We start from the raw sequence: 19,466 nt of genomic DNA on the forward strand, positions 1-19,466 counted from the left end.
GCCTAGAGTCTTCTGGTTCTGTTCCATTTTGACAGTCCATTAAACAATTAAACTACTCTAATTAGTTTAATTTAAAAATATTCTTAAGGTCTTCTACAGTTGATAACTCAAAACCTTCACTTCACTTCATTACAAGGTACAGTTACCTATCCAACACCGTGGAGCCTGGCATGAAGTATTATAATTATGCAGTTAATGAAATATTTAGACCAGCTATGTAACTGAGAGGTCAGGTGGAAAAGAAAACAAAGGGCATTCCAGCGACTGAGTCTGAGATTCCTGCCGTACACTGAAACATGCTCTGAGCCCTTCAAATTACTCAGCTCCACCAGCCGCCCCGACTCCCTGTCTAGCTCAGCCCTGACGTTTCCCTCAGTGGGGGAGCTGTTATCTTCTCTGCTCAGCTGACTCCAGGCACAGATTCAGATCTGCGGCCTTACTGCGGAGGCTCATGGGAGTAGGAAAGTGTGTGAGGGGGGTGGGGAGGGAGTGGCAGCAGGAGAATCAGTACAGCAAACCAACAGGGGTGAAACAACGAAAGATCACGTGCAAAATCCACAAGTCCAACAATGATCTTAATTCTAAAAAAGTGCTTTATACGAGTGCATCCAAGGCCTTTAAATAAAAAATAGAGAGGAAAAAATAGTCAAATAATTAGTAAAACCTTGATTACACAAATGTCTTTGCAGGCTTAAAACATCCAATGAATCAGCTTCGTTAATACTATTTGGAGGTGTAGTACAAGGTCCAGTCACTCCAGTCCAGTCCAGGTGCAGAGATGAGAAGGTCCAGTCACTCCGGTCCAGTCCAGGTGCAGACACAGAAGGTCCAGTCACTACAGTCCAGTCCAGGTGCAAAGATGAGAAGGTCCAGTCACTCCGGTCCAGTCCAGGTGCAGAGACACAGAAGGTCCAGTCACTAGTGGCTTGCAGGCTTGTCCTGAACACATACCAATGACCTCCATTGAAGGATCGAAGATTTCTGATGGTGATGCTGTATGACTGGACAAAGCATCTGTGATGTAGGGATGAGACAAGCAATTCAACGTCTTGAAAGTCATCAGCAGGATGAATCAATTCGAGATGGAATTGAAAGTCATGGGGCAGATTTAGGAACAGAACATCAGGCTGGGACTTTGTTAAGAATCTAACTACCGAGTTTTGAACTTAATGCATTTACTTGTCGTGAGAAACCTCAGCCAGCAGGTCTTTTGTAATGATTCTGAAGGAGACAAAATTGTGAACTGGTCTCTTTGCCTCAAGTATTGAAAGAGCAGGATGTAGCTAGGCAGTATTCCTCAGATGTAAAGGTTCGTTTGCTCATTCACCAATGTGGTTAATAATTGATTGTTTTTCCTCTGTTTTAAATAGGGTGATGAATGTTACATGAACTAATGCTGTAACACGAGCTGGGTTTTCAAACTCTGACAGCTCCTTCTCCTGCTGAAGCCTTACTGCATTGTTAAAAAATAACTGATACCAATAAGGACTTACTGTAGCATGTTACTTAAATGTTAAAAAGATGAAAGCTTTTGTGGTTTCAGCAGGTCAGCGCAGTCCTGTAAGAATTTTAGAGGTTTTTAAAAGGGGCAAAAACCATGATGACTGGCATTACAAAAAATGCACACTGATGTTTTTAAATCACTGACCTATTTAATGACGTCGGTGCAAAGTGGCAAGTCAGATGAAGTCATCCAAAGGCATCAATGGACCCTCCTGAACCCTCACTGAGCTGTCAACCTAAGGACATTGAAGGTTCATGATAGTATTTAGGATTTTAGGCCCCATAATATGATATCTACAGTAGATCACTGATGCTTATAGTCCCAAAATGTGTTTCATTAAAAAAAGAATGCAACAGTATTTGCTTTACGCTCAGAAATGAAACAAGAAGCGATGAAGTCTGATTTAATCTGATTTAAATTTTTTTATCTTTCCGACTCGTGAGGTCCTCTTACAGCATCTGGACATGCCGCAGAAGAGAGCACAGACGCCTGACCCAGAGGGGCTGCCTATAAATAAGCCTGGAAAGAAATCAGGTCGACCCGCAGCGGTACTGTACAGTAAGTCGACGCAGTGTACGCCTCTATAGGATCCTGTTGTCTTTGTCTGAAGAAGTGAAGAGAGCGGGCAAAAGCGCCTGGATTTTGAGCCCTGCCGGCCTGGAGAGGAGATCCGCCTCTTGTGAGACCTGCAGACCTGCAGACGAGCCTCACCTGTCACAGAGTGTCGTCACCCAAGGCCGACCGGTGCCCCCCCCCTCCCCAGCCCCCGCCGGCTGCGCGAACGCAACACTGTATCTCCGCATAGATTTGCATATGACAGGAGAGTGAGCGGCCGGGGCCAATCAGCGCGCCGTGGAGCGTTCTGGGTCCCCCCGTAACAAGTCATATGCTCAGCCCGTGTTATCGCTGCTAGGCGTGCTGTTCGCCTGCGACGGGTTGTGATATCAATACTGTAGATCCGAAAATCGTCAGAGGGCTGTCATTCTGTGGATTTGTTTATATATATATATTTATTTTTTTTTGCTGTTGTTGTTTTTTTTTTCCCTTCTTCTTCCCGTTCAGCCCCTTCTTTCTGCAGAGTATCGGGGGATTTGCGCACTGGGCACGATGGTGTGCGGCGGGTTCACCTGTTCGAAAAACTCCCTCTGCGCCCTCAACATTCTCTATGTTGTAAGTATGCTGCTGGGCAAGAAGGTGCCATATGGTGTCACAGTATATGCTGGAGCGGGGCTGGCTGGGGCTGATTTCGATATTATACCCCTGCTGGGTCTGTGTGAGGTGTCGATGGTATTGTATACTGTATGTCACAAAAAACACGACACAGCTGTCGGTCTAAACGGGTCGTGGTTGGTGTTAATTATTCGGTGAAACAGAAAGAAGAATGATTCTCTCACACACACAAAAAAAAAACCCTATAAATATGATCTATAGGTTTCTATACAAATTTTATTTTCGTAAGGGGTTCCAGCAACCTATTTTCAGCAAGGCTGGCGTCTGAGTAAGTTAAATGGTTTCAGTACTCATAAGGCAGTAGTCAGAATACTGTATATTATATACAATATACTGGACATGAAGAAGGCTCCACGGCCGAAACGTTGTGTTTTCCTCTCTTTTCAGCCTGGAATAAACCTATGACGTGTTCCTTTGCATACTGTATATTGGTCTCGTTTGTGAAGAGCAAAGGACTTTTGAAATGTTTTTTGTTTAATTTTTAATATCCGGTATCCGGTATTGACATACTTTTTGTAATACTGTATATTTGTATTTATTTTTCTAACCTACAAATTGGCAGTCAGCAACGATATAATATTTTCATATTCATTCTGTAAGACTTATTTTCATCAAAGTGACCTGACAGGTCGCAGCACCTCCCGCTCAGGTGACATTCCGACTTTTATCGCAGTATGATATCATTTATTGTATCGCACATCGCACACCTGTGCAAAGTACTGTTCCATCACGGAGTGCAGCATTGCTGTCCTAACTGTCACTAATTAACAGGCGAGGGTACTGTAATGTGATTAGTCTCGGTGTGAAAGTAGTTTTTGAACCAATGTCCGAAATCACTAAACATTAAACAATGTATTCGCCTGGGGTGCTGTAATCTGTTATTTAAAGTCAAGCGAATTCTTACAAATCCTTAAATACTCCAGATTTTCCAAAGAATGTTTTCTGACAAATGCTACTCGAAACTCGTGAAAAAAAAAAGTTGTATGTGACTGTAAAGGTTCAACGAGTGAAAATGAAATACGTGGACCGCTCTTCTAATTGGAGAAGACGTCAAATAGGACGCGCTGGCTTCTAGATCCTGTGCAGGAGGAATCCTTATTTTAGTTGTGTGTTTATCCGGGTGAGGATATGTAATTGAGCATCTACATTCGGTTTGTGTCATTGTGATCGTGGTGCGGGGATGTTTTGTATGTAAGTATGGTTCTAGACGCACAGCTAGAGCACTTAAATCACACAACAATGTGGTTTTAGAAACTGGTCCACAACTCCCATCATCCAGATGGGCTTCTCCAGAAACAAAGAAAAACTTTCCACCCTCAGCAGAGTGTGAAATCAGCAGGGTCACACATCAGATCTGCTCTGACAGTATTTCTAGTGGACCTACACTTTATTTTCTGCCTAATAGTAGCTTTAACTATAATAATGATAGGGTTTACTTTATTGTGATGTTTAATTTAAGGTTCCCTCTACAGAGAGATTTCTTAAAGAGGGGTATGAAAACCAGAATAGGTTTAAATCCTCTGGTTCAGTGTGATTCCTTTCTTAGTTCTAGGAAGTTAAACTTTCGGTTGAACTCATGACTTGTGGGTGTTGTCATTATGATCTGTTATCCTGACACTGGGGCTTATGAGCTGAAGATTGTGCTAAGGGCAGATATTCCTGACTGACAGGAAGATATGAAGACTCAAGTCCTGGCCGCTGCCTTGTAGTGCTCGGCTGTAACAGAACAGTGTACCTTGACAATTTCTCACTTTATCCCTTGTTTTAGGGGAGCAGATAACATGTGTAATTGTCCAAACAAATGAAGAAATAAGTCAAACGGAGTGCACAAGTAAATGTGATGCCTGAAGGCACATCTGAGCAGGATCTCTGATTTTAAGTGGCTGAACTAGGCACGTACAGTATCTGTTAGAGTTTTAAAATAATGGCTGCAGATTCATATAAATTGCAACGTGCAGTCATATGGAAGGAATAATTAATGAATACCTGGGTATTTCCTCTGGGATCCGACAAGGTTCTGGTAACGAGTGTTGCTGGTCTCATTTCAGCGCTGAGAGAAGTGCATCTTGTTGTAAAATCTGACTGTTCACCTTGAATCATAGATTGGATTTTGGTTTTCTTTTCCCCGGTGTTTCACATCGTTTAATTTGCCTGTATTTCATCTCTCACAGCACCATATCGCACCGTGGACAACAACATTCTGCTCTAACTAATTCTTGGGGAGTTTAAAATCAGCCAACATTCAGAACTGCTTGAGCAATGGGTGTCAGAACATCTGATCGTTTGTTAGAAACAATTTGCAGTTACAGAAAGTTGCTATACGACACGCGGTCCTGGGAGAGATTCACAACATGTTGCAATTGAAGAGGTACAGTAACTGACGCAAAAGAAGCCCAGAAGGTGTGAAAGCCCCTGTGTAATGTAAACCCCTGTATGTAAAGGAGACGGGCTGCACACCCCTGATTGCAGCACAGCTGGATCCTGACTTCCAGCTGGGATTGGAGTTGAACCTCTGAAGACCCTGCACCCTGAGCTCTTCTATTCCTTGCTCAATGCAGGGCCGGTAGTGAGAGACGCTGTCTCGTGATTGTCACACACTCTAAAGCGAACGCCTGCAGTTACTTTGTATGGCCTTTTATATCTTTCTCATTTCACCTCTAACGGCCATGATCACACTGATCTCTCCGTCTGCGTTCTCCTATTGCAGTTGAAAAACCCTTCTTAAAACTCCAACATCAGAAACCAAGATTATCCTGAAACATGGTCCACACCTTCCCCCTGCTCTCGATGACAGACTCGTTTCCTAATCCTCTCTATTCATTTGCAGGTTTCGACTTCACCCTTCTCTTCACCTCTCTCCACTTCGCCCCACCTGAGTGCCCACTCTGCCTCCCCCCTGCTCCTGCCTCCTCCACACCCCCGGCTTCTGTTCTCCTGTGCTACAGTATATAATCTCTGCTGACTCCCTGTCTTTCTCACACCCAAAGAAGGCTCCACAGCCGAAACATTGTGTTTCCTTTCTTCTCTTTTTAGCAATGGAATAAACCTTTACTTTTTCATTTGCAGCATACGCATGCTGACGCAGCTCCCCACCTGAACTACTTTTATATCTTAGTTCATTCTGTCAGGCTTCCGGGGCCATATCTCTTAGATAACAGAAACACCTTTAAAATGAGTAAATGAGAAATCTTACTGTATACTGACCTTATACGTTATTCCCGTGCATTTGCAATATTTTCCCCCATCAATTTTAAAATGCTTAGTTTCTCCTCGTGTTCTGGTGGTTGAGCTTAACTGTCAGAATTGTCAGCTCTTCTTTTGCGGGGGTTGAGCTGCTTCAGTATTTACGGTACTGAAAACCTTGTTTGAAATCCTTTTCTTCTGCTTCAGTGTGTCAAGCCGTAGTTCTCGAGTGAGATCTTAAAAATCTTACATGGAAATCGGCAGTAACAGAATGTTTTTAGGCCGAGTGTTTCAAACTGATGGCAGTCAGTGTGCTCATGTGCTGTTCTCTCTGTTCTCCTTTCCTTGCAGATGGTGAGCTTGCTGATGATTGGGGTCGCAGCCTGGGGGAAATGGTTCGGCCTGGTTTCCAGTTTCCAGGTGGTTGGAGGGGTGATAGGAGTCGGGATCTTCCTCTTTTTTGTGGCTCTGGTGGGGTTGATCGGTGCCATGAAGCATCATCAGGTCCTGCTGTTTTTCGTATCCTTTAATGTGAAGAGAGCACAGCTGGAATAATAGGAGTGGCAGTAGGTAGTGCTTCAGGAAAGCCGGTGAAATTACTGTACCGTAGGCGGAAGAGTGGAATATGTCGTTTAGGACCACTTTATGATAGTAACATGAGCCATATTTTTAATTGTAAATTAGTTTTGATTTTAATTGCCTGATCTTCATGCAGGGGAATCCAAGGTGGTGAGGATGTAGGAGGAGGAGGGCCTGTTCACTCAGCTATCTGCACAGAAGATCAGGGGAGAAGTGAGAGGCCGCTCATGAGTTGAATTAGTGAGAAATTTGGGGAGTCCAGATTGTACGTTTGGAGTTTAGCCAGGACAACGGGGTTAGCACCCCTATGTCTCACCTGAAAGATTGCACAACAAATTGTGGGGGTTAGAAAGGTACTGTATGTGTTTGGAAACCAAGGGAACTATCTGAATAAATCCAAAGTCTCAAATGCAGATTGACCACACATTTCCACTAAGGGGCTGTTTAAAGAGCAGGATAAGAGTAGCAGAAAACAGTGTTATATGTTCTCCTAGGGGAATTCCTTTTGAGTCCCAAAAAATGAAGCAGCAGAACACAGTGAATGATTTCAATAACACTTAAACATGGGGGGGCAGATCACTTAATTAGCCGTATACAATTTCTTGCATTAGGAATTTGTCTTTTCACACAGACAGGGAGAGAAGCTTGTGGTCAGAGCACAGGGTCGGCCATTTATACAGCACTTCTGGAGTAGTTGGGATTAAGGGCCTTGCTCAGGGGCCCAACGGAGTAGGATTCCTCTGCCAGCTGCAGGATACGAACTGGCAACCTTCCAGCCACAGGCGCAGATCCTTAGCCACAGAGCCACCACTTCGCCCACATAAGTTACTGATTATGAGTCAGTGTATCAGGTAAAAAATATTTTTTTAAAAATTCTAATATGCAGGATGCAGGAGGTGGAAGTGATCATTAACTGCAACAGAGTTTTTGGTGCCAAGATAATGCTCTTGCCTTCCCTGTCAGAGAACCCAGTACACACTACCCTGTGAGTGCTTCATTATGGAAATTTAACTAAAGTATTTCTTTGCTTCCTGGAATAAAAATGTAGAACCACTTCCTGCTACACTTTTTATCGGTCCTAATCCATCTATTGTGATAAAGTTGCCTAAACCCGTTCAGGTTTACTTCAACCCGGAGCCTATTCTGGAATCACAGTGTGCGAGGCAGGACCTCACCCCGGTCGAGATGCTGACTGCGTCATTTGCTGATTGTGACAGGATGTCTGCATACGGTTGTCTCAGCACTACCTTGGGTAGGGTTTGGATAAGGCAAGCTCTCTTGGCTCCTGCCAAAGCAGCTAGCCCTGCAGCTTCCTGGGTGGCCTGCAGGCATGCACTGAGAGACGTGCCTCTTCTCCAGTCAGCATTAAGCCTCCTGTACAGTATCGCTGTGGAGCAGAGAGAACACCGTGCGGTGATGGGTGGACAGTTCAAATGGTTGGCAGTCTGTGACTGTAGGTGTCACAATATGCAGTTGCCATCCAGTGGCAATGGTGTGACATCGCTGTGCTAGGAGATGGCATACGTTTCCACGTGTGCACTCAGTGTGGCTTGAATGGTTTACTGTAAATGATTATTGTCAAAACGAAGTTGTAAGACATAAGTTATAACAGAAGTTCAGGAGGAGCCAGTTTGCACCAGACCTGGGTTTCTTCATTCACGCCCACTCTGTCCCTTGCACTTGTTTCTCGGAAGCCGCAGAGATGGTTCCCCCCATATACTGCCCCCCTTTTCGGCTGCTGTCCAACTGGTCAGCGCTGGCCTTCGATTCTTCCGTGCCTCTAACCACATATATAGCTAATATCACTTCCTCTGAAGAGCATTAAGCTTGAAATTAGTTCCCATCTTGTTAAATTCAGCAAGCGGCAAATCTCTTATGCATTACTTTTAGGCACCTTTTAGGCTCTGTCCGGGGTGGGGGGGGGGGGGGGGATACTGGACCAGGACCCACAGAGGATTATTTTCATCCACTAGGACTTTTTGTTTTGTTTCTCTCTGCTTTTCCCACATGATCTCCTATTGCTACACCCTCTCTACTTCTGCAATGCATTCCGCCACATTTCAGAGTCCCCAGGAAACCGCGTCTCCCACCAGTTGGTTCCGGTCCTGCTACTGCCGTAAGCCGCTAGCACTGACCTGTGTCCTGGGACCTGCCAACTTGCATCACACACATTCTATCATCTGCTACACGTGTGTATTTTGTCCACTAATCTGTACGATATCAGCGACACTGCAGTCAAACGGATTGGCTCTTAGTTCAGCATTTGAGCTCCGCATTAGTGTGTTTATTTATTGGTATGTAGTTGAACTTCTGAAGTTATTATTAGTTGAAAGTGTGAAGATTAGGTCCCGACTGAATGTGATAATATTGCCATAATTATTTAATACATTGATAATCATGTAAAACTAGACAGTGGACAGTGGAGGTTCAGGAAGAGCTGTTTTGCCACATGATTGTGCAACTGAATGAAAAATCATTCTAGAAAACATCTCTTCCATTTTAATTTGCATGCATATTTTCATTTCAGAATTGCTCTGCTTCTTATAAAAAGCCTTCCAGATGGAAGTATGTTTTTTATTGTATGAGTAAGTCTCCTGAATAGTTGGGAATAGTTAATCTTAAGTACACAGTGGGTGTGGCTGTACTCCCTTGACACTGAAGACAGATATAAGCTTTACTATAAAGGTGTAGCAGATCAAACATTTGATCATTGAAAAGCTATTAGAACTAAATACCTTATTCCTGTAGACTCCTTACATGGAGAAATATTAACATCAGTATAATCCATTCCTTTACTTTTTACTCGGTAAAGAGTCAGCCTCCCCTTTCTCTATGTTTATATATTTTTATATATTTTATTATTTTATATGCTGTAAATAATTTCTGTTCATTTTCTGAGCCTGGAACAAGTGCAGTAGTGAAACAGTTCTACAAATAGAAACAGTGCCTCCCTGATGTGCAGATTCAGGCTAAAGGCAGACTTGTGAATACTCGAGCAACCTGCTTTTAAAAGCACAGGTGCAGTAAGCAGGCATGTAAAATGACAGTCTAGCAAACAATGAAACAAGGCCACTTTGTTAACCCAAAAATAGCTTGAAATGTGGAAATATTAGCTGTGTGACATACTGTATGTCCTTCTGTGCTAGTGTTGCTACATTGTGTGACTTCTTTTTGAGGCAATGTAAAAATATCAAATAAGGTCGTAAAGGATTACAGAGTATTGAATATGAAAACTAGAGTTAGGGGCTGTTGCTAATGTTGCTAAGAGCAGTGATGTCACTAGTGGGTTTTTGCATCCATTCCAGGTGTTGCTACCAACCTGTCTCTTAACCTTTAAGCTATGTGCTGCCACCTCAGTGCTATAGAGATGATGTCATCAACAGGCTACTGTGGCTCCTTTGTTTCTCTAAAGAACTGTATCTTGTTAATTGTTAATTCATGCATTGGTCGCTCTGTATTGAGCACCTTTGTTTTCTTCTTTAAGGTTGGGAACTCTATGTAATGGCTAAATTATTTCCTTGATTGTCTAAACAGTATATGATCATTCTCTTCATGGTGTTTGTTGTTCAGTTTTCGGTTTCCTGTGCTTGCCTTGCACTTAATAAGGAACAGCAGGTACGTAAACTTTGATTATTTGAATAGTCCAGACAGAGAATAACCACTTGATCATTTTTTTGTCCCTCATCCTTTTAATGTTTTATGCTTCACTTATGAGTCTTAATATACAATATTCCTGAGTGATTATCCTTAACATGAAATACCAAAGGGTGAAAGCAGTATTTATGGGTCTTTTAATTAAGTATGTGTAACATATATACTGTACTCTGCTAAATATAAGGTGGCACTGGTCAACAAATAATGACTAAAACTGTATTTTTATGGAAATTAAAGTCTCTTAAATATTTTTTTGCATACATCTTTATAGAACTTTATTGTATAAAGTTTGCAGAATAAAACTGTACTTATACAACTGGTTATTCTGAGCAGGTGATGTGCAGCTAGAAAGTAGAAAGTCCTTAGCAAAAAATGATACATGATGAGTATTATAATAGAACTAGTAGAACACATTGATATCACTGATGTCACGTGTTAAATGCAATTTTGTCAGTTTCACAGTCTGTCTTCCTCATAGGATCACCTCTTAGAAGCAGGCTGGAACAATTCTCAAACCACACAGGGGGATATTGAGAAAAGTCTGAACTGCTGTGGGTTTTCAACTGTTGACTACAGTCAGTCTTGTGATGCTGTAAGTGCGATCTTAATTTCACTTCTTGTAAAAAATGCTAATGGGACTCAGGCCAACAACACATACAGTACTGTACAACAGATGAGTCTGATCTTCTTCCGCAGTAACTCTTAATGCAGTAATGTAACTACACCTCTGTTATTAAGCACTTTAATTCCCATCTATTTTTAAATGGCATGCCATCCCTACAGCTGGAGCACCTCTTGCTTAGACAAGGTAAAGAAGGAGCATCACCAGGTACAGGTATGTCCATCCCTGGGAGCACTGACCTGTTATGACCCCCCAGTGTCCTAACTATTGTTAGATTCTGTGATGTGCTGACCGGTGGTCTGGTTAGCTCTTGTTCAGACTCTGCCTGGGCTTGGGGTTGCCTTCAAAGGACAAAAACCTGACAATGACCAGTTCATTGAAAGTAAGCTGCCATGGCCCTGTCTGAAGGTTTCCCTCTGAACCGGTGCAGCAGATTCTCTCCTCTCCACCTGATCTGCTGTGCAGTGAGTATGCAGTATTTGCATACTTAGAGCAGTATACAGTAAGACATCCACAAAGCTTTGTGTTATTATCTCATCTTTCTTTTTCAATTCCAGACTTGTTATCATAACAATTCCTGCGTATCCTGTGCGTCTAAAATCCAGGAGCATGCAGGGGAGGTGTTGAGGTTTGTTGGAGGTATCGGGCTGTTCTTCAGTTTCACGGAGGTGAGTGCCTTTAGTACAGTGCCATTCAATTAAGTGCATAGTTTAAGAACAACTCAGTAACTATTTTCAAAGTAAATTCCCCTGGATGTACTGGCTAAATTAATAACGTTGTCTTCTGAACAAGCAGGTAAGGAGTTAACCCTAGAAACATCAAATAAAGTTCTTAAAACTGCGGTCTTCATAATCACAAGTAGATTTTTAAATTCTTTGATCTGTAATTTAATGCATGAAGTCATTTTTGCTCCATAAAGATCTGTTTTGTGTTTATTTCAGATTTTGGGAGTGTGGCTAACATATAGGTACAGGAATCAGAAAGACCCACGAGCAAATCCCAGTGCTTTTCTGTGATAAAAAAGCAATAAAATACCTTGTTTAAAAAATGCACTATATGAATTGAAGACATGTTAACATTTTTTCCTGTCTTAAAAAACGATCTTTGTAAATGGAAGAGGCTATTCTTTCCACTGGATGTGTTATCTGTAACATCGTCATTGGAAATTACAGAGATGTGTATTAATAATATAAGAACACTCCAATAAGTCTGTGAACACACTGCTGTCTAGCATTTTAGTACCTTGCTGTGTTCTCTGGAAATGTATTCCTGGTTCACTTCTTTTGATCATTTTAAACCAAGTATTGCTGAAGAAAACAGTGGGAAGTGTAGAATAGTGTTTCAAAATTATTTCTGAAGAATTGTATTTTCAATTGGTCATCTTGATCTACAGATTTATTACGTGTATGTTTAATTTTATTAGAAACTGGTGTTGTGATTTCTGTTCATAGACTTCTTGTATAATACGGAACTTTGTGGCAAATATGTTGGGAATTTATTCATTTCAGGAAATCATTTTCATCTTGATATTTAGCTACTGTAGTGCCGAATGTGACACTAATGGAGGCAGACGTACATGATTTGCATGCTAGATTCAAAGACTTGTCAGTGCAGAGAATATTTATTACCAACTACGTGCAATAACTGATGGGAAACTGCTATTCCAAGTTTGTGAAGTGAAGCTCTAAACTGAAAAACACTTTGAAGTATTACAAAGACAACATGTAGCTAGCTGATGCTGAATTTATTCAGTGTCTGCTATTTATAAAATGTTTTCTCACATATATATATTTAAATGACAAAATATGAAGTAAATGTTATTCTTAATTTATACCATGAATACAGATGTATTTTAGTGTCTTTAATGCTTACTCTGTTTCTCATTATTTTGAGCCACAGTCAGTACTGTGAAAATAAATGTGACAGAGTTAAAAAGTTAAGTTTTATCATATTTACTTACTGCATAGTAACTCCCCTTTCAGCTTTTCTCAAAAAAACAAAACAATGTCAGATTAATTAAATTAAGATACATCTCTTTGTTTAATCTTTAATTGTAAGTTAACACCCTTTGTAGACTTGACACAATTTTTACTACTGACTTTTGATCTATGACTACTGCATATGACATTTTGCCTGTGACTGAATGTGTGCTTGACCTGTTCTTGCATGAACTTGTTGACGTGTGCGCTGTTAGATTAGAAGGCTCTGTGAATTCAGCCTGTGTAACTGAGCATTTGTACCAATAAAAAAATAATTTGATATATTGATTCTGTTGTGTTTCATAAAACGTCCCTTTGAAGACCGGAGTTAAGTTTCTTACATGCTGTTACATGCACAAGCATAATGAAATTCTTATACCAAATGCTGTAGTTTATACTGTGCCTCACACCTTACTTTATAGGCAGTGCTCTTCTTTTTCTGTATCTTTAAACTTTCTTGATGGCTGATTGTCTCCTTGTGTAACTTGAACTAACAATGAATACAAGCTGAGCTGTTTTCCACTGACCCCCTCAGCAGTGGAGAGCTGTTCCTGAAAACTCCCTCCAGCAGAGTTCCCAGGTAACGCAGTTCACCAGTCCCAGAGCATTCCAGTCCTGCAGTTTAATGACACACTTGTGACGTGTGTGTGTGTGGTTGCACAGTTACTTTCACCTGCTGTTGAATGAGATGACTATTGACTATTTTTGATGTACACAGTATGTGGTTTATAATAATTGTAACTACAATATATAAAATAATTGTGATGATAAAGACACACTATAATGAGCAAGCCAGGAATACATTTTGCTAAATAGGGACTGTCTTTTAAAAGAGGTACATGACTGTCCAATAAGCAGCAAAAACGTGCAACATTGTCTATAGTTTTCAGTTCTTCTGGACAATTAGTAGAAGCCTTACCCTTGAGTTAATGAGTTTAGCCAGGTAATAACTTGATGTTTGCTTTCAAACTAGCACAGGCAGTCTTTGCTGACCTGAATCAATGCACAATTACACCCTTGTCCTGAGCGGAGGGGTATTATGTGTCTGTGGAACAGAAGGGGTTTTGTAGGGGGTGTCTGTAGGGTTCTGTGCAATTCTTCCAGGTCTCCTGTTTTTACAATCTTATGCACAGTGGAGAGAAGGGGAAGGAATATCCAGGAATGGCGGAAGTTAAGGTTCTGTGTCAAAGCTGGACAGACTCTAGGCAACAGCAAGCATTGTCTACAAAATGAGTTATATAAAATTAATCTCTGCAAGGCTTTGTATATCTGTATAATTGGAAAAAAAAGTGTATTCTTGCACACGTCAATAAGGCAGCATTAAGATACCAAATTGTATCTGCCTTCTTAAATTCTTTTGATGTCTTTGCAAACCTTCAGTTTTTCAGTTACGTTATCACAGACTAGGATCCTGCTCCAATCATGGCTTGATTGCATAAGAATACACCTTTTTTTGTACGTACACCTTTTCTGGATTTTATTTGTACAGTTTAATTGTGTGGCAACATAACAGTGCTCAGTACTGCAGTATTTCACTTTCTGTGAGTGCGGTCTGATCTCCCAAAATATCTCTTTCAGAAACATGAAACCCCCTGTGACATGATTAGATTTAAAATATAAACTACCAGATTTCATATGTAATGCTAAGAGAGGGATTTTTTTGTGCCTTTTATTTGAAGAACATAGAACAGTTCCATTCATAACTCGTTTCCATGTGACAAAAACAACACAAATAGGGTTTCATTTCTCAGCTCTGGACTGGGTCCTCGTTCCTGTTCTCAAGACCTGCCTGTGCTATGTGGCGCAGTACAGTGGCTCCTCGGGGACCTTATAACTCACTCTTCAGAAGCTTCATGGGTTTCTCCATATTGGCTAGAAATACTTTTAATAAATGCATTGAACAGAGTAACAGTCCTGGAGCACAGGCTTATGCATTGATGAACTAATTCCTTTTTCGATTCCTTTCAAATAGAGCTTAATAAGTTCTGCCTTCGCTAATGAATGTATCTGTACCCATATGAATTCATTTTATATTATACAGTATATAGTTTTATATATAAAGAAAGAGTTTTTTGTCGTGAAAATAAAAACTTTTTTCATTTACATTCTTTGGATGAAAATGGTGCCTGACATTCAATAACATTTCCCTTCACTTTAAGGAGATTAATAAAATCAACGACAACCAGGTGTTATTGAAAACAGCTACATTTATTATACAAGCATGTGGCAATATTCAGCATTCCAAACACAGGCACACAAATAATAACAGAATCTTTGAAAGCGAAGCCTCCACCCCTGAAAGTGAACACACACAGTACTCAGTGCTTAGCATTACACCAGTAAACATTCCAGGCGCTCCGACTACTTGACACTGACACTCCAGCACAAGGATTATCTTCAGACCCTCGGAGGCTCGACAGCTCTCTCCAGCTCCTACAACTCCGTCTTCAGCAGCTTCTTGGCTTTCTGCATGTTGCTGATCACTAATTTAAAGACATAAACATTTAAAGTACTGGTCAAAAACTATTTTGGACTGCATTCAGTTTACGAAATGATCCCGCTTCATTGCTGACAAAAAGAATATTATAGAAAAATATTTTACAATAGTTCTGGTGGAGGGCTCTCAGGATTCCAAACTTCATTTCATTTATAACATTTGTAGGTCTTGTATTTTGCGATGGAAAGCCAGTGTTTCTGTTAAAATTACACAGGTACTTACACAGGTTGATGTCTGATGGCTCATAAGCATAGAGGCGATTGGCGTATCTCCCTGTAATGTCAGCTCTCACAGTCAGGGAAGGATCTGTGTGGGGAAGAAAGCACTGTCAGACACTTCTAACACTTATCAGCATCTTTATTAGTAGTAGCAGAAATAGTACATAACAATTTAATCATTTTTTCCAGTACTATTAAACTTGGATAACATTAAAGTGCTATACAATTTGGTTATGGTAACTGTGGTCAGTGGCTTATTTATTAAATCTTTAGATTGTTCCTTAATTATTCATTTAAGACCTGAATAGACTAATATACTGATTAATTGGTACACTGAACATTCAATTCCAATTAATTTATGAGTTATTCTCTTCAGTCCTGAACTGAATTAATCAACTGACTGCATTTATAGATTGCTTTTCGTCACAAAAGATCTCAAAGCACTTTACATATCAACCACTGGCACCACTAGTTCAAAGGGAAAAGTTTTCTACACTGTTTCAGCAGCTCAATCAAGGAGGAGTTTTAAGAAGGCCAAACTATACAAGCTCCAGGTGGAATCTGGCTAAGACACAGTCTAGATCAGGCCACAATATGGTAACCCTGCTGTCATAATTATCTGTAGCATCATTATGGGCTGTAGCTTAGATATCCATTCATCCAGCCACATGCTGGTCATAACAGGAAACAGCAGATGACCTCTCTCATGAACACGGGGGTATTTTACACTGTGCTTGTAGTTCACTCACCTACAAAGATAATTCTGGGCACATACTGGCCATCAGGAGACAGATGCTTATCTGTAGTTTCATACTGTTAAAAACACAAAAACATCAAGATACATAAATTGTTTGTTATGGAATCAGTGGGTGTTATAGACTTTTGTCTCGGAGACATTAAGGATCTAAATTTAGCATTAAATAAGGTTCTCAGGTGTTAGAGAATAAGAAAGATTCACCTGCTTTGCTCAAACAAAATAAAAATTATCACAAGGATTCTGCATCTCAGATAAGAGAAATAAAAATAGTTACTATTTTTAATTTAAATTTTTTTTGTGAATCTTTATATTTTAATCAAGTCCTGTCTTTGTAGAACAGTCATCCACCTTACAAGCTTCTTATCTTACCCAACTCTGTTAAGGTTATGAAGGCAGTGGTGTACAATGTATGAAATAATACCTAATAATCTAATTAAATGACTAGTTCTTGTTGTCTTCTTATTTCTCCCAGGTTTTTTAGCTTACCACCAAGTTCAGCAGAATGAAATCTTCGTTAGCCATTTTTTGGACTTCTTTGTTGTTAGCAAACACCTTCTTCAGGGCTGTGTTGTAAAGGATAAAAATGAACTTGAGAGGACTTGTAGATGTTTCCAAAAGGAAAGCTGCTAGTGTGTGCTTTTCAAACCGTTAACATCAGGTTAAACGCCCAATACAAACATAGGAAGCAGTGTGAGACTGGCAGCGTACATGAATTAATGAATGAATCTATGAAAGACCATGATCTAGACAGAATTGTAAATGAAGAGGCTATATTAAGAATAAAATCAAGGGAACCTTTCTGCATTTTAAGCAAACAAAGGACCCTACACAGTTGTGTGTTTGTGATAAGAATGAGGATAGTGTATACTCATTTTTTTGTGAAGAGAGGCTAAACATTTGTCTATGGGTATCTATCGCCGGATGTATTCAGGAATGGCACAAAATTACACAGGCAGAGAGGTACAGCGTGGAACTGCCTGGGCACCTTAAAATAAGATGAATTGAACTTAGTCAGTGTGCAAGTTTTGGGTGTGTAGTTAAATGATATGCGAGAGTAGATTGTACTTAGCGCAGCAATAAATCTCAGAATTCATGCTGAAGCCAAGACAATGATAGTATACTGTAAATGGAAGCACAAAGCATGTATTATGAGGTTTCAGTCTCACCCTGGCTGTGTGGGCAATCTTCCAGGTGATGGATGATCATAAGGGGCTTGTTGCTGTGAAACAGTGGAGAAAGTTTGATATTTAATACACAATATTACTGTATATCTACAAGGTTTTATGAAACACTTCTTTAAAAAAAATCTTGCCTTGATTTGGCTCTGAACAAAGCCTCTTCATATGTCTGGGTCCAGGTGAGTTCATCACCCCAACCTGCAAATCAAGGAGTCTGAATGAAATGGATGATGGCACATATAGGATTGTAATGCTTTTCTAAAACATGAAAAACAGAAAAGATGAAGAATTCTATTATGACATGGAGGAAAGCTGTGCGCAGTTCAGTAGCAATACATGCTTAGATCTTGTTTTCATAAAACAGCACAGAACAGATGCCCATTGTGAGCAGGAGAAAATGTAACATTAGAACATTCGCTTTGCCTGCATTGTAATTAATCACACAGCCGAACTGCGAATGAACAGCTTAGCAAGTGAATACTGGTAACAGGGGTCAGTGTCAAAGGAATGCAATTATTTTCTCATTTCAAAACTCAGTTACCAGCTCAGGAATTTTGATTAAAGCTAACAGAAGCCAGTCCTTATAAAACTGTTTTTAAACAGTGCAAGACTATTTTAGGAAGTGTGTTTGCCATAGAAGCCATCTGCTTCAGGGATATTACCAAGTGTTTGGTGCAATTACATGTACAGACAGAATAATGAGAAAAGGCTAGAGATGCTTACCTCTGGACAGGGTCTGTGGAAATTTTTTTTCTTTTTGAGGAGTCGTCGTTTGTTTTTCGGGCTTTCCAAGGCTGGAAGAAACAGCCACCACAACCAAAAACAGGGAATACAGTCCTTTAGCCATGATTGAAGTCCACTGAAAGACAAAGGTAAAAAAATAGATGAGCAATTAGGATATGAAGGGCAAGAATGCAAAAACTGCAAAACATCTGTACAAAAGAAAGAATAACATTCAGGAGCATTCTGAATGTTAAAAATCGGAGTGCACGTGGTTGAATGAAGTGAGTAATACAAATACTGTTACAAATTACAAATTGCACCAACAAGGTGGAAATGCATTGGATGTGAAAAACAAAATATTTAGCCTGTAGATGTACACTATGCAATCTACAATATGTACTCAGATTGCATACAGAGCCAAAAAAAGTATTATAAGTAGACTCTGGGTTTTCGTTCTAGAAGCAATGAAGTAATATGAGACAAAGTTAAGGAATGAATGAAATAACACCAATCCTATGTCAGTTGCTAAACAAAAACAGAATAGTTTAACCAATAATCTCTCTTTGTAAACATTTCACGAACTACAGAACCCAGGATGCAAGACTGATCTACCAATGTAATGAAGCAAAAAAAATACTGGAAAAAAGAATCAGTAAATTGCACTAGCTATAAAAAGATTCCAACTTGTCCTTTGTAGAACTCAGCACCTTTACCAAACCCAAGCGAGACTTCAGTCTCTGTATGACGAGAGATCAGGAGTACCCTTACCTCTTTTCCTGACGGGCTTTTGGTCTTGCTCTGGGTGGAGGGTGACTTCAGGTCCTGATAGATCTCCCACAGCAGCGGTTCAGTGATTTATACACCTGTCCGGCTCTAAAGCCCTGCCCCTTACCTGTGCAAGAATGCAGGAAGCAAACAGGACGAGTAAACTATTCAATTGTTAATACTCATTATTCTTTTCAGTGTAGTTTGCGATTTGCATGTGCATATTTTAAGTCCAGGAACATTTGAGTTTCTTTTGGGTTAAATATTGTAAGAGACTTTTTTTTTTTCTTTGAGGTCTTGGCACTTTACCAAGTACAGGTAAGCTTTAATCAAGGATCCTGATTCGTCAATAGGCTGATTAGTCTTTTTGCTATTGGTTGAAGGATGGAAAAAGGATGGAAGAGTCTTAGGATTTCCTTGAAATGTGCTTTTCTCTATATTCTGAATCTTACATAACAAACAATGGAAGACCTTAATTCAAGTCGAATGATTTTCTGTAACATTTCTGTAGCAAATGCTATTACTACACTGTATTCAGTATAATGTCCTTATGTAATCTGAGAACTAAACATTATCC

General features: G+C 40.2%; 2 protein-coding genes across 2 annotated transcripts; one reads left to right on the top strand and one right to left on the bottom strand.

Annotated features, from left to right (window-relative positions):
- Window positions 1-2,094: 2,094 nt before the first annotated feature.
- tspan13a (tetraspanin 13a) lies at window positions 2,095-13,031 on the top strand. Its single transcript, XM_088929698.1, has 6 exons — window positions 2,095-2,674; window positions 6,269-6,436; window positions 10,031-10,111; window positions 10,629-10,742; window positions 11,330-11,440; window positions 11,714-13,031. Exons 1-6 carry the CDS (start codon window positions 2,612-2,614, stop codon window positions 11,786-11,788), a joined length of 612 nt encoding a protein of 203 aa, XP_088785824.1. The 5' UTR covers window positions 2,095-2,611; the 3' UTR covers window positions 11,789-13,031.
- Window positions 13,032-14,946: 1,915 nt separating this feature from the next.
- On the bottom strand, window positions 14,947-18,938 carry agr2 (anterior gradient 2). Its single transcript, XM_088929359.1, has 8 exons — window positions 18,893-18,938; window positions 18,125-18,260; window positions 17,536-17,599; window positions 17,390-17,442; window positions 16,710-16,786; window positions 16,216-16,279; window positions 15,471-15,554; window positions 14,947-15,234 (listed from the first exon to the last, which is right to left on the bottom strand). The coding sequence occupies exons 2-8, from the start codon at window positions 18,246-18,248 to the stop codon at window positions 15,185-15,187; spliced, it is 516 nt and encodes a 171-aa protein (XP_088785485.1). The 5' UTR covers window positions 18,249-18,260; window positions 18,893-18,938; the 3' UTR covers window positions 14,947-15,184.
- Window positions 18,939-19,466: the final 528 nt, after the last annotated feature.

Source organism: Atractosteus spatula, chromosome 12 (genome assembly GCF_055471065.1).
Source record: "Atractosteus spatula isolate fAtrSpa1 chromosome 12, fAtrSpa1.hap1, whole genome shotgun sequence".
NCBI classification, from domain to species: domain Eukaryota; kingdom Metazoa; phylum Chordata; class Actinopteri; order Semionotiformes; family Lepisosteidae; genus Atractosteus; species Atractosteus spatula.